Source organism: Schistocerca americana, chromosome 1, assembly GCF_021461395.2.
Source record: "Schistocerca americana isolate TAMUIC-IGC-003095 chromosome 1, iqSchAmer2.1, whole genome shotgun sequence".
NCBI classification, from domain to species: domain Eukaryota; kingdom Metazoa; phylum Arthropoda; class Insecta; order Orthoptera; family Acrididae; genus Schistocerca; species Schistocerca americana.
Genome location: NC_060119.1, coordinates 830,410,620 through 830,427,024, shown reverse-complemented (window position 1 = coordinate 830,427,024; position 16,405 = coordinate 830,410,620). Strand labels below are relative to the sequence as shown.

Genomic DNA, 16,405 nt, shown 5'->3' with positions numbered 1-16,405 from the left:
AAATTTCCGTGGAGCAACTTTTCTGGCTTAGATTCGATCCTGCGATCTTTTGGTTTCCTGGGAGGCGCTTTACCGCTAAACAACCAGGACTGACATAAGAAAGATTTGCCGTATAATATTAGTACGACTTACTTAATAATTTTTAATATTGTTAAAGAATAATCTTAATAAAACATGTCCATTTTTTTGTGCGCAAAATTCCTAATGCCTCAGGCTGTTCATTCGATCCACGATAAAAAGGAGAAGCAAAATATCTCAACATATTAACATGAAGATGTCTGCAAGATAACGTATTTAGCTTCCTAACAATATAAAATTGAGTGAAAAATTAAAAAAAGTCTTCATCGAGTCGATTCACAACGTTGAACACAATACCTTGCTAGCCTCAGTTTGTATAGTATTTTAAAGAAAACCCGTGTGTAAAAATCGGTGCACCATTACTAGTGGTAACTTTCGAGTAAGATAAGTTTTTGTTATGTATCCCAAGTAAGTTTTAGTTATGTATCCCAAGCACTCTCGTGCAGTAAAGTGATTTTAATCTTATGGAATAAAAGAATTATCCAGAGCTCAAACTTTATTTCCAGCCATTCAAACATCCACACAAATCGCTACTTTTAAGACTACTGTTTCGCAAGACATCCTTCATCACTTTTTTAGACTACATTAGACACAAACAAAACGGCCTATTATGTGATCAGTCTGCGAAATTCAGAACACGACGTAAAATATAGACACTGCGGGACCAAATATCAAAACTTTTTCGCAGTATATCGAAACAGTGTACAAAATCCAGCACTTACGTAGGAATACGTAATTTCAGTTGAATTTCAGCGAAGAGTCGATAAGTGGAAAACGAAACAGATGAATATATCATACTCTTCATGTGAGTCAATCTCTTTTCAACGCCCTCTTAAAGGCTATGTTCTGATATTTATTGACCAAAACTCCAACAACATTTCAGTAAGAAATGTAAAACATTTCTTCCTAACTGGTTTCATTTGGTTTTGAACAGGTCAATATCGCCACTACGCTAGTCTCAAAGACTCTTCTTTAATTTGCTTCCCGCATGAGAGTCATGAGAGTGGTATACATTGTACAAATCAAGAAAAATTGATAAAATTCGATTAACATTTTAAACATAATTGCTAAACGGCTTGTTCCTGTATTAAACTTTGCATTTTTTCTTGTGTAATACAGTGACAAAAAACTTTACTTTTGTAACAACATGCTAGATAGATGGTATAACTTGTTGCAGTAAAATTTTATGGAGACAGAAAAGTTACAGTAACATCTAGAGACTGCAATCGCCTGTATCTCATTTTCGACCACACATGGAAACGTTAAAGCCCCAATTTGCATGCTTCAGAATAACTGTCAGTATCCAGTTTGTGTAACGCGAGTTAACAGCATCAGCTGCTATGTCCACCGGACACTGGGCATCAGGTATCAACAGCCAAACAAGAGCATGACGAGACGAATAGTTTCGTATGCATAGTTGTTACAGTTTTTTCAGCCTGAGTGCATTCTAGAGTTACAGAATATAAAGTATCGGAATTCTTCGTGTGTTATTGTATTTCATTTCGTCCTTTTCACAAATGTCCGTGTTTTGTGTTACAGTAGAGGTGGCAACAAGCTGAAGAAACGCGAGGCCGCCGACGTGCCGCGGTGGGGCAAGGACCCCAGCTTCCAGGACATGATGGAGCACGACCAGAAGCCCAGCTGCCGACTGCGCTTCCAGCAGAGTCCCGTCGAGGTGAGCAGGCGCCGCCACTGGTTGTCTTACAGGTCCTCGGTCATAATGTCAGTAACGGATCAGCTAAAAATTGAAAGCAGTTCATTTAGGTTTTTGTTACAATAAATTCAAAGATCCGCTAGTGATTGTAAAACGAGAAACATTTAGGAGCAATGGTCTAAAATACACGTCGCGATAAGAAGACATGTAGAACAGCGGGACTATAATAAGTTATTTAAGTGGCAGAGATGGCGTGCACATAGGCCCAACAACGCCATCTTTTGTATGAGGGGACATGTCAATATTACGCAATTGCTCATTCGGTGCGGAGCCGTTATACGAAGTGGGAACTTGTAACCAAGAGCCACTATATCTCGCCGACATCGCAAAGTGGAATATCGGCGTGTGGGTGCGTTCCAACGGGGCAGAATGATTGGTCTCTGGGTGGCGGATCTGTTGTTTCGTGGCATTGTGGCTCGTATAAAATCAAATAGCTCCGAGCAATATGGGACTTAACATCTGAGGTCATCAGTCCCCTAGAACTTCGAATCACTTAAACCTAACTAACCTAAGGACATCACACACATCAATGCCCTAGGCAGGATTCGAACCTGCGTCCGTAGCGGCCGCGTGGTTCCAGACTGAAGCGCCTAGAACCGCTCGGGCCACACTGGCCGGCGTGGCTTGTACAGGGCACGCTGCTTCAACGGTGAGGCGTATGTGGAACCAGTGGAGAGAAGAAGGTCGTACACAGTGCCGACAGCGTACTGAACGACACAATGTTACCACCGCGCGACATAACCGCCATTTGTGTGCTTGGCCGTTTCGGACAGAACAACTTCGCCCACAATGTTGGCGCGACGCTGGAACACTTCAGTAGGTGTGGAAATGTCTGCGTCAACGGATCGATGCTGTTTTGTACGGGCTGGACTGGCGGCACGATTGGCATTACACCAATTTCCATTTATTAGAACCCACCAACTCTGCAGCCTGCACGTGAACGCCGAAAGCATACTGAGTGGCAAAATGTAGTTTTTGGGCGAGTCCAGCTTCAACTTGCCCTGCAGTGATGGCCGTATACGCGTGCGCTGGCACCGTGGTGAACGCAATCGGGCGGCGTAGGAGACAAAGGCCGAGTATGATAGTTTGGGGCCAAATTGGCTACGACACTCGAACTCGGCTTTTGCGTCTTTAGACAACCTGAACAGCTACCGCTACATCAGGGAGGTCTTACAGCCCCAGATACTGCCGCTCCTGGATGCCATATTTCAGCAAGACAACACATGGCCGCGAGTGGGCGAGGAATGGTAAGCCTTCTCCGAAGAATGATGGGTGCCACCCCTTGCTGACATGCCCCTTCGCCTGATATGTCATCCATCGAACATGTCTTGGGATATGGTCGGCCGGCACCTCGTTCGTTCAGGTGCTCCTGCAGCCACAGTTAATGCTTCGTGGCCCTGTCTACAAACCACGTGGTAAAGCATAGCAGCGTATTCATTGATTCCGTGCGTGACGTGTAGCGGCTGTGATTGCAGCACGTGTTGGCGCTACTCTCTACTGAATTTCATCAGTTATAGTACATGTACGGTACGGTAATGCCAATCATTTGTGTAGTGTCATGTCCCTAAGCGGTGGAATAAATTTCATTGTGGTCCCATTTCTCGGTCTTCGAATTTCACATTTTCCAAACTCTAGTGTAGATACGCGATATTCAATTGACTTGTTTGACCCTGAGAAAATGCGAGGTTAAAAGCATAACGTTCACGTGGAGTGTCTCGTCCGCAACGAAAATCTAATCAAGTATAAATTTCCATTTGGGAGAAGTTGTTGTTTGTAACTTAATGAACAGGGAAAAATATATAAATCAACAACGATACTACCTAAGGAACGGTCCCAGCATTTGCTAAGAAGGAGAAAATATTTTAACTGTCTTGTATAACTTAATTGGTATTTAAATTTGGCTGTTACAGAATGGGGTTTAACTGTCTTAAGTAACGGAACAACGCAGAGAAACCAAAAATTATGTTCAATATTGATACTTCGGAGACTGTCACGTAGGCTACGTTTTGCGAGAATTAGTTATTGAAAAATACAGAAGTAACCTACCGTTTCTTTAAATTACTAGCAATAGTTCGTTTTTTGGGTGGGATCCACCTGCAACAAACGCAATTTTTATTATTTTTATCCATACTTGTTTCGTTGAAATTGCAGCATCATCACTGAGTTCTTAATTTAATTTCTATTAAATAACAGAAACACTGATCTTTAGAATCTGTACCTAAGGAAATTTGAGTTTTTAAGAAAGGATTAACGAATCTGGAAAACGGACTAGCTTTCTCATGTATACCTTGTTACATGCTGCGGTTTTTGTGGTGTTCTGTATTTGACGTTACTGTTTCTTCCTTCTTTTCCCACAGATTGTCATCCGCAACCAAGGTGAACTTAATGTACAAAATTTACGAACGGTAATCTTATGGTTAACGTTGTTTTATTCTGAGTGTCAGACTGTTTGTGTGTATGTATGTATGTTTGTGAGATTAATTAGAACACAAACACACATAAAAACATTTAGACATGAGTACATGTAATAATAGATTTATTTCCCGATGTTTGACACACAATAATCGTTTTAGAAGTCGATATCCTTTATTTTCGGTTCATAGATGTACCAGAAATAATGTACTTTTAAATAACTGCGTTTGGTTGATGTGAACTTGAAGTCACGAGAATCTGTATTTGCTAAAGCACTAAAAGAAAGGAAAAAAATCGTGCTGAAATGTATTTGCGTCTAGTTTCCTCTCAGTGGTGGGTTTGATTGCAACATTTGTACCGTTTTACACAAACCACAGTTCAGTTGGTAGTGCAGCAGAATTAATTCCAAATTAACATCAATGAGAGACCGCCGGTCAGTGTGTCTAACCGCTGCAGATGCCGTATAAATCGTTTTAATGGAGAATACTGAATATTCAGCATGTTCACAATCCGCATCGGGCAATCAGTGCAGAACGTCATTTGAAGAGGTCTCATGCAGTGTCGTGGTGGTCGTAAACAAGCGTAATTCCAAGCCGACAGCATGTTTAGAGTTATTTGTACCGCTTTGTTGGTTTACAAGCTACACAGCAAATGGTCGTTTCTGTATGACAGTTTTTGATGGATGCTTCAGTGGTGGTTCTTATGCAGCACCGCAAACAATAAAAGCGCTTTACGTGTCTTTCAGTTTTTTCTTTTATTTTTCCCTTTTCCTGTATTAGTACCAACCAAGACACGTTATGTCATTTAGTGCAGTTCAAGCGTATTTCTTTAATCACCTTGTTTATGATGGCTGTCTTTGGCTATCCAATTCGAGCAACGTGAACTCTTCGACAAATTATTTCTTACAAACTGAGGCTGCACCACCGTCGGAAGCGGACTGAAATGGAGTGGGCGTGTGGCTTTTTCAGTCCTACATTAAACAGGTTAGTTTCTTCTGAGCGCGTTAACATACAATTATAAGGGAAAAGTTGTTGTTTGTTGTGGTCTTCAGTCCTGAGACAGGTTTGATGCAGCTCTCCATGCTACCCTATTTTGTGCAATCTTCTTCATCTCCCAGTACTTACTGCAATCTACATCCTTCTGAATCTGCTTAGTGTATTCATCTCTCGGTTTCCCTCAAAATTTTTGCCCTTCACGCTGCCCTCCAATGCTAAATTGGTGATCCCTTGATGCCTCAGAACATGTCCTACCAACCGATCACTTCTTCTAGTCAAGTTGTGCCACAAACTCCTCTTCTCCCCAATTCTATTCAATACCTCCTCATTAGTTATGTGATCTATCCATCTAATCTTCAGCATTCTTCTGTAGCATCACATTTCGAAAGCTTCTATTCTCTTCTTGTCCAAACTATTTATTGTTCATGTTTCACTTCCATACATGGCTACACTCCATACAAATACTTTCAGAAACGACTTCCTGACACTTAAATCTATACTCGATGTTAACAAATTTCTCTTCTTCAGAAGCGCTTTCCTTGCCATTGCCGGTCTACGTTTTATATCTTCTCTACTTCGACCATCATCAGTTATTTTGCTCCCCAAATAGCAAAACTCCTTTACTATATTAAGTGTCTCATTTCCTAATCTAATTCCCTCAGCATCACCCGACTAAATTCGACTACATACCATTATCCTCGTTTTGCTTTTGTTGATGTTCATCATATATCCTCCTTTCAAGACACTGTCCATTCCATTCAACTGCTCTTCCAAGTCCTTTGCTGTCTCTGACAGAATTATGATGACATCGGCGAACCTCCAAGTTTTTATTTCTTCTTCATGGATTTTAATACCTACTCCGAATTTTTCTTTTGTTTCCTTTACTGCTTGCTCAATATACCGATTGAATAACATCGGGGAGAGGCTACAACCCTGTCTCACTCCCTTCCCAACCACTGCTTCCCTTTCATGCCCCTCGACTCTTATAACTGCCATCTGGTTTCTGTACAAATTGTAAATAGCCTTTCGCTCCCTGGATTTTACCCCTGCCACTTTTAGAATTTGAAAGAGAGTATTCCAGTCAACATTGTCAAAAGCTTTCTCTAAGTCTACAAATGCTAGAAGCGTAGGTTTGCCTTTCCTTAATCTTTCCTCTAAGATAAGTCGTAAGGTCAGTATTGCCTCACGTGTTCCAATATTTCTACGGAATCCAAACTTCCCCGAGGTCGGCTTCTAGCAGTTTTTCCATTCGTCTGTAAAGAATTCGTGTTAGTATTTTGCAGCTGTGACTTATTAAACTGATAGTTCGGTAATTTTCACATCTGTCAACACATGCTTTCTTTGGGATTGGAATTATTATATTCTTCTTGAAGTCTGAGGGTATTTCACCTGTCTCATACATCTTGCTCACCAGATGGTAGAGTTTTGTCAGGACTGGTTCTCCCAAGGCCGTCAGTGGTTCTAAAGGAATGTTGTCTACTCCGGGGGCCTTGTTTCGACTCAGGTCTTTCAGTGCTCTGTCAAACTCTTCACGCAGTATCGTATCTCCCATTTCATCTTCATCTACATCGTCTTCCATTTCCATAATATTGTCCTCAAGTACATCACCCTTGTATAGACCCTCTATATATTCCTTCCACCTTTCTGCTTTCCCTTCTTTGCTTAGAACTGGGTTTCCGTCTGAGCTCATGATATTCATACAAGTGGTTCTCTTTTCTCCAAAGGTCTCTTTAATTTTCCTGTAGGCAGTATCTATCTTACCCCTAGTGAGATAAGCCTCTACATCCTTACATTTGTCCTCTAGCCATCCCTGCTTAGCCATTTTACACTTCCTGTCGATCTCATTTTTGAGACGTTTGTATTCGTTTTTGCCTGCTTCATTTACTGAATTTTTATATTTTCTCCTTTCATCAATTAAATTCAATATTTCTTCTGTTACCCAAGGATTTCTACTAGCCCCCGTCTTTTTACCTACTTGATCCTCTGCTGCCTTCACTACTTCATCCCTCAGAGCTACCCATTCTTCTTCTACTGTACTTCTTTCCCCCATTCCCTTATGCTCTCCCTGAAACTCTCTACAACCTCTGGTTCTTTCTGTTTATCCAGGTCCCACCACCTTAAAATCCCACTTTTTTGCAGTTTCTTCAGTTTTCATCTACAGTCCACATCTGTCCCTGGAAATGTCTTACAATTTAAAACCTGGTTCCTAAATCTCTTTCTTACAATTACATAATCTATCTGATACCTTCTAGTATATCCAGGATTCTTCCATGTACATAACCTTCTTTCATGATTCTAGAACCAAGTGTTAGCTATGATTAAGTTATGCTCTGTGCAAAACTCTACCAGGCGGCTTCCACTTTAATTTCTTACCCCCAATCTATATTCACCTACTACGTTTCCTTCTCTTCCTTTTCCTACTACCGAATTCCAGTCACCCATGACTATTAAATTTTCGTCTCCCTTCACTATCTGAATAATTTCTTTTATTTCATCATATAGTTGGCATATAAACTTCTACTACTGTAGTAGGCGTGGGCTTCGTGTCTATCTTGGCCACAATTATGCGTTCACTATGGTGTTTGTAGCAGCTTACCCGCACTCCTATTTTTTTATTCATTATTAAACCTACTCCTGCATTACCCCTATTTGATTTTGTATTTATAACCCTGTAGTCACGTGACCAAAAGTTTTGTTCCTCCAGCCACCGGACTTCACTAATTCCCACTATATCTAACTTTAACCTATCCCTTCCGTAGAACGCCAGTATTCTTTCTCCTGATAATGACGTCCACCTGAGTAGTCCCCGCCCGGAGATCTGAATGGGGGAATATTTTACCTCCGGAATATTTTACCCAAGAGGACGCCATCATCATTTAACCATACAGTAAAGCTGCATGCCCTCGGGAAAAATTACGGCTGTAGTTTCACCTTGCTTTCAGCCGTTCGCAGTACCAGCACAGCAAAGCTGTTTTGGTTAGTGTTACAAGGCCAGATCAGTCAATCATCCAGACTGTTGCCACTGCAACTACTGAAAAGGCTGCTGCCCCTCTTCAGGAACCACAAGTTTGTCTGGCCTCTCAACAGATACCCCTCCGTTGTGGTTGCACCTACGGTGCGGCCATCTGTATCGCTGAGGCACGCAAGCCTCCCCACCAACGACAAGGTCCATGGTTCATGGAAAAGTTGTTTTCCTTATTTTTCGGTTCCCTACACCTGTTGTACATAAGTCCGCAGCCGTACGCAGACATGCCGTTTTATGCAGCTGAAAGTATACTCTGATTATAATATGTTTTGGGTTGATGAGAAACGTGCTTGTTAAAGAAGTTTCTATTGCATTTGTCTTCTTTTTTCATTTCCAACGAAAACAGTATGGCTATGGATGCTACCACAGGAATGTAAGCTTCGATTTCCCTTTTTCCTTTCGAACTGTCGGTTGATTCGGTTACACCATCTCTCAATACATTCTCGTGAAGAATCGAAGCGTCGTAAATCGAATTTCATTTTACTCTACACTACACTGTACGTCCCCCTTGAAGTATTGGATAAGCATATTATGAGGCCAGACGAAGGACACAATAATTCAAATAGGGCCATGATTAATAACTCAAAATGGTCTCCATCTGTCAACTCTCCATGTGACAACTTGTTTACTATTAATTCACGAAACAGGCAGAGCTGCTGCTGGAACTCGCTCAGTTATACAGGGTGGTCCATTGATAGTGATCGGGCCAAATATATCACGAAATAAGAATCAAACGAAAAAACTACAAAGAACTAAACTCGTCTAGATAGAAAGGGGAAACCAGATGGCGCTATGGTTGGCCCGCTATCCGGGAAACGGTCCGGACACTTGGATGATGTCGTCCAGGACACCGAGCAACATACATAGCACACGCCCGTTGGGCATTTTGATCACAATAGTCATACATCAACACGATATCGACCTTTTCTGCAATTGGTAAACTGTCCATTTTATCACGGGTAATGTATCACGAAGCAAATACCGTCCGCACTGGCGGAATGATAGGTGATACCACGTACTTACACGTTTGTGACTATTACAGCGGCATCTATCACAAAACGAAAAAAGTGGTGCAACTAAAACATTCATATTTCTTTACGTACTACACGAATATGTAATAAAATTGGGGGTGAAACTTCCTGGCAGATTAAAACTGTGTGCCCGACCGAGACTCGAACTCGGGACCTTTGCCTTTCGCGGGCAAGTGCTCTACCAACTGAGCTGCCGAAGCACGACTCACGCCCGGTACTCACAGCTTTACTTCCGCCAGTACCTCGTCTCCTACCTTCCAAACTTTACAGAATATCGGAAGGTAGGAGACGAGGTACTGGCGGAAGTAAAGCTGTGAGTACCGGCCGTGAGTCGTGCTTCGGCAGCTCAGTTGGTAGAGCACTTGCCCGCGAAAGGCAAAGGTCCCGAGTTCGAGTCTCGGTCGGGCACACAGTTTTAATCTGCCAGGAAGTTTCATATCAGCGCACACTCCGCTGCAGAGTGAAAATCTCATTCTGAAAATTGGGGGTTCCTATTTAGAAAAACGCAGTTGATATCCGTTTGAACTATGGTAGCGCCATCTACCGGACCAACCATAGAGCCTTCTGGTTTCCCCCTTCAAGCTAGACAAGGTTCGTTCTTTGTAGTTTTTTCGGTTGACGCTTGTTTCGTGAGATATTTGGCCCGGTCACGATCAATGGACCACACTGTATATGCAGTTGATGTGATGACGGCCAATAATCCCTTCAGTGCAGTGCAGGCGTGGTGACCACTGGGTCCGGATGGTATAGTGGTCAGCCCAACAGCTTAGTAAGCGGGAGACCCGGGTTCGAATCCTGGCCTGCCACAAATTTTCAACTTGCCCCATTTGATACAAACTATCGCCCACTGGTAGATAATGTCATTAATTCCGTTGTGTCTTAAACTCCCTCTACATTGCTCTTGTTAGTACGTCAGCTGCAGAACTGTTTAAAGCTGGATGGTGAGTGCAACTGCCGGTGAAGGGAGACGCTGGACTGAGCTACGGCGAGTCCGCCTCGTTTCTTGCAGGTGTACGCGCGCTTCAGCGCCTCGGACCAGGACTCGGGGCGCGTGAGCTACTTCGTGAACCGGCGCACCTGGCTGCGAGTCACCGACCTGGTGGAGGCGCTGCTGCGCGTCTCCGACCCGCGCATCGCCAGCCTCAGCGGACGCATCCTGCAGGGCCGCGGCGTCGGGCGCTCCGAGGTACAGGTACGTACGCCATGGGCTGCTCTTTCTCAGCAGGTACACAACACTCAGTTTCGTCTCTGATCTGGAGCCCACTTTAGGCCGCTTCAATTCAATCAGATCACAAGAATGTCTTAGATGCCGCGACGTAATCGCGAATAAAACACTAACCCAGAAAATACAGAATAAATTTAGCCCTGCTACGGTCGCAGGTTCGAATCCTGCCTCGGGCATGGATGTGTATGATGTCCTTAGGTTAGTTAGGTTTAAGTAGTTCTAAGTTCTAGGGGAACAGATGACCACAGATGTTAAGTCCCATAGTACTCAGAGCCATTTGAACCATTTTTGAATTTAGCCTACTTCCGTCTGCGGGTTTCGGCAAGCGATGACAATCTTCCAATCTGTTTTCAAACATTTCCTACTATGCCATCATCGTATTAGGACTTGTTTTGGAACAGACCTGAAAATGGCCATCGCTGAGCGAAATCGGTTCTCTAAAGCAGTCGCCAGACGGAACGTGCTTTCGGACGTTTAGTGTACCGAGTTCAGCGTGCTGTTCAGTGCTCAGAAACGGCGCGACTTGTGCATACGGTACGTGTGCCACAACGCCATCGTAGCGCTCTTCAACGGCAGCTGTCAGCTGCAACTGGCTCGCAAATCACACTCTTTACGAACTGAATGGGCGTGAAATTCCTACATTACCTCTGTTAGAACGCACATTTCCTCCCTTGTCCCTATGCTACTCATCTTATTGTGTCTGTAGTATGGAAATGGAAATAAAGTCCCATGCTTCTTGACAGAGCTTAGGGGAACGATCCGGGAGAGCCGCACCACCGTACTAGGCAAGGTCCTAATGGAGGTGGTTTGCCATTGCTTTCCTCTGACCGTAATGGGGATGAATGATGATGATAATGATGAAGACGACACAACATCACCCAGTGATCTCGGGGCAGGTGAAAATTACTGATCCCGTCTGGAATCGAACCCTGGACCCCGTCCTCGGGAAGCGAGAACGCTACCGCGAGACCGCGAGCGCCGGACGTCTGTAGTATACATAAAAAATAATTTCAATGTAAGTGAACATCGTATAAGGCATAAAGGTAAATACTATGTCCAGTCAATAAGGGCACCGGCTTATAAAAGTTTCATTACAAATTTTGCGATACAAATTTATAGGCGTTCTTCAAATAAAATAAAAATTAATTCATCACTCTCACTTTCAGTAAAACCCCAAGGTCATTCTTACTTGATCACTGTCCGTCTTCAGGAGCAGAATCTTTACAACATGTGAAATACATTTCAGACAACTAAGTGCAAAATATGTTACTCAGAGTATTGCAAATTGTCTTGTAGAAAAAACTCACCGAACAAACTCGTTCCTCAGCATGAGTGCAATTAAATTTACATAACATCGAATATTATGGAGTATTCTTCTATTAAACTATAAGAAAGTATCAGAACCGATTACAAACCGCGAAGGTTAGGAAAAAAGACAAATATTGTACCAGTGGGAGGCGAACATGTAACATCTCATGTGTTACATTACACTACACCGACTGTGTATGATTTACCAGCATATTTTGCATCTTACCATCTCCTGAAAGTTTTAAGCTAGATGCGTTGTTAACCAACATTTAATTATGACAAATGGTACCAAGAAGAATGCGTTTTTGATGGATCCTCACTAATCCGTCGCCTTACTTTCATACATTCATAATTCGCAAGTTACAATAATCCTTTAACCATCAATATGACGTTTCACATCATTTTATTACAACAGGCTTACAATTAACGACGGCCTTTCGAGAATTCGAAATTTCCTGGTGCTTAGAAATAGCATGTATAGAGATGTGGCCTTCAGTTGAAAGCCAATACGGTGTCTCGCGACTCTGTACGTAACAGAGATAGTGCGCGTGTAACACAGGGGGCATTTTTCCCTCTCACTGGTCTCCGTTCAAACGCACGTTCAGAATATCTGCACGTTCAGAAAGACTCTCCAAAGTGCTTATTCCACGTTATCCCGTCAGAAATTTGGCGTGCTCAACGTTCTAATGCACAGTCCGTGTGTCGACAGTTTAAGGACCAAACACCTTTTTCGAAATCACAAACAGAAATAAAAGAAATTTATTTCAGAAGAATGCCTCTTTTTTGACAAATGCAACGTTAGAGAACTAAACTATCAACCATAATGAAGATACCAAATTTGTTGGTGGTTTGGGAATGTATTTACGTAAGTTCGGTAGGGACCAAGAAAAATGAAATACTTTTAACTTGTCAGTCGATTATAGAAACTAACGCCTGTACATAATCCACACCTGAGTCTGTACACAGACAGACAACAAGAACAAGTTACCACAGCATTCAGAACCTCAGGCGCCGCACACGACAACATTTTGTCTGTGTACATTTCCCGTCTGAAGCCACTGGTCCCTATAACTTAGACGCTCTGTAGCACCGTTTCTTTACACAAGTTCGTATCATGAACTTGTCCCTCAGACACACATTGCAGTCTGCTGAAGTTCACGATACCGTTTTCTTACTGTCTCTGTGTTATACACTGAGTTGACAAAAGTCACGGAATAACTGTATGCACCTATACAGATGGCAATAGTACCGCCTACAAAAAGTATAAAATGACATTGCATTGGCGAAACTGTCATTTATACGCAATTGGATCACGTGAAAAATGTCCGACGTGATTATGGTTGTACGATGGGAATTAACAGACTTTGAACGCGGAGTGGTAGCTGGAGCTAGACGCAAGGGACATTACATTTCGGAAATCGTTAGGGAATTCAATATTCTGAGATCTACAGGGGCAACAGTGTGACGAGAATACCATACTTCAGGAACTGCTTCTCACCACTGACAACGCAGTGGCCGACGGCCTTAATTTAACGATCGAGAGCAGCGACGAAGTGTCAACAAAAAAGCAACACTCCGCTAGATAACCGTAGAAATCAATGTAGGATGTACGACGAACTATCCGTTAGGACAGTGCGGCGAAACTTTGCGTTAAATGGCTATGACAGCCGACGACCGACGCGAATGTCTTTACAACCAGCATGACATCGCCTGCAGTGCCTGTCCTTCGCTCGTGACCATATCGGTTGGACCCTAGACGACTGGAAAACCGTGGTCTGGTCAGATGAGTCCCAATTTCAGTTGGTAAGAGCTGACGGTAGATTTGAGTGGCGCAGGTCCTACGAAGCCACAGATCGAACTTGTTAACAAGGCGTCGTGTAAGCTGGTGGTGGCTCCACAATTGTGTGGGATGTGTTCACACGGAATGGACTGAGTCCTCTGATCCAGCTGAACCGATCATTGGCTGGAAATAGTTATTTTTGGCTACGTGGAGACCATTTGCAGCCATTCATGCACTTCATGTTCCCAAACAATGGTGAAGTTTATATGGATGACGGTGTGCCATGTCACCGGTCTACAATTGTTCGCGATTGGTTTGAAGTAGATTCTAGACGATCCGAGCGACTGATTTGGCCACTCATGTCGCCCGACATGAATTCCACATTTATGGTACATAATCGGGACGTCAGTTCGTGTAGAAAATCCTGCACCGGCAACAGTTTCGCAATTATAGACAGCTATACAGGTAGTATGGCACAATATTTCTGTAGTAGAATTCCAAAGACTTGAGTCCACGACTCGTCGAGTTTCTGCACTACGCCAGAAAAATGGAGGTCCGACACGATATCAGAAAATAACCCATGACTTTTGTCATTTACTAAACGGAGTGAGCTGGCCTCGGTGGCCGAGCGGTTCTAGGCGCTTCAGTCTGGAACCGCGTGACCGCTACGGTCGCAGGTTCGAATCCTGCCTCGCGCATGGATGTGTGTGATGTCCTTAGGTTGGTTAGGTTTAAATAGTTCTAAGTTCTAGGGGACTGATGACCTCAGCTGTTAAGTCCATAGTGCTCACAGCCATTTGAACCATTTTTAAACGAGGTGAATTACCGATGCATACGGTAGGATCTTCGGCAGAAACTGTAGACATTTGTTTTTGTTTGGGCAGTGTATTAATCCAAAATTAACGTTAATGTTTCCAATTGGCAACCAATGCTGTACAATCGCAATAACATCATGAGATGTTTATTGCGATTGGACAGCACTGGTTGCCAATTATTAACATAAAAATGATCGCAGGCCTAAGTCGAGATTTTATGTCCTGTTTATCGTTAATGTTTTCGTTGGTAAAAATGATCTTCGGTAACTACCTGTCAGTGCAACAGGAACCGAGCGAGGACGTGGGAACGAGCAGCCTCTTGCAAGGCTTCCCGATTCGTGTTGACAATGTGCGGTAAATGGTTAAGGAAAAGTGTGCCACATTCGTTCGACGACAAATCCCCAGTCGCTCCGTCAGCCACCATAGCTGATCCCGAAGCTGCTACGTACGACCCTCTCTCGCTTGTTCACTTTGAAACATACACTACATTTTGCAACCAATGTGCTTGTCGTTTGTGAGCTACACAGGAGCAGCGAAAGCTCCATAAATATCGATATGCGTGAAGAATGTTACATACTATTTTGATTCTTTTGCACATTTTCTGCACACTTCGGTAGCTCACACTATATACACACATAAAAAAAAGTTTTGCATCACCTCAGTTTCCAGAACTCCTGAAATAGACGTTGACGGTGAATATTGTATCATAGACACAGTCCCTTCGACTGTTCACAGAAATGTCACCAAACCCGCCCAAAGGTGTAAACAATCATGCATGAGAAGCGCCTACTGGACACAGCGGGTCCGACAGCCGATCAGTTCCAGTCATTGCACGAGGAAGGAGGTACGTGGCTCGTGTTGTCTGTCGTTCAACCATGCCTAGACGGTCAATACCGCGTTTCGATCGCGTCCGCATTGTTACTTTGTGCCAGGAAGGGCTCTAAACATCGGCGTGAACCAAAGCGATGTCGTTCGCAGATGGAGGAGATACAGAGAAACAGGAAATGTCGATGATATGCCACACTCAGGCTGCCCAAGGGCTACTACTGCAGTGCATGACCGCTGCCTACGGATTATGGCTCGGAGGAACCCTGACAATGTTGAATAATGCTTTTCTTGCGGCCATAGGACGTCGTTTTAATACTCAAACTGTGCGTAATAGGTTGCATGATGAGCAACTTCACTCTCGACGTCCATGGCGAGGTCCACCTTTGCAACCACGACACCATGCAGCGCGGTACAGATGGGCCCAAAAACATGCCGAATGGACCGCTCAGGATTGGCGTCACGTTCTCTTCACCGATGAGTGTCGCATATGCCTTCAACCAATCGTCGGAGACGTGTTTGGAGGCAACTCGGTCAGGCTGAATGCGTTCGATACACTATTGAGCGAGTGGAGCAAGGTGGAGGGTCCCTGCTGTTTTGAGGTGGCATTATGTGGGGCCGATGTACGCCGCTGGTAGTCTTGGAAGGCACCATAACGGCTGTACGATACGTGAATGCCATCCTCCGACCGATAGTGCAACCATATCGGCAGAATATTGGCGAGGCATTCGTCTTTATGGACGACAACTCGCGCTCGTGTCGTGCAAATATTGTGAATGACTTCCTTCAGGATAACGACATCGTTTGACTAGAGTGGCCAGCATGTTATTCAGACATAAACCCTATCGAACATGCCTGGGATAGATAGAAAAGGGCTGTTTATGGATGACGTGACCCACAAGCCACTCTGAGGGATCGACGCCGAATCGCCGTTGAAGAGCGGGACAATCTGGACCAACAGTGCCTTGAAGAACTTGTGGACAGTATGCCACGACGAATATAGGCATGCAGCAATGCAAGAGTATGTGGTACTGGGTATTAAAGGTACCGGGGTGTACAGCAATCTGTACCACCATCTCTGAAGGTCTCGCTGTATGGTGGTACAATATGGAATGTGAGATTTTCATGAGGAATTAAAAGTGCGGAAATGATGTTTATGTTGATCTCTATTCCAATTTTCTGTAGAGGGTCCGGAAC

At 43.6% G+C, this 16,405-nt stretch overlaps 1 protein-coding gene across 1 annotated transcript in view; it reads left to right on the top strand.

Moving 5' to 3' along the window:
- The window catches only part of LOC124594487 (transmembrane protein 132E), a 251,554-nt gene that overhangs the window by 180,367 nt on the left and 54,782 nt on the right, over positions 1–16,405 (top strand). Inside the window, exons 8-9 of the mRNA XM_047132866.1 lie at positions 1,618–1,753; positions 10,265–10,447. Coding sequence (XP_046988822.1) covers positions 1,618–1,753; positions 10,265–10,447 — 319 coding nt within the window. The remainder of the gene's footprint in view (positions 1–1,617; positions 1,754–10,264; positions 10,448–16,405) is intronic.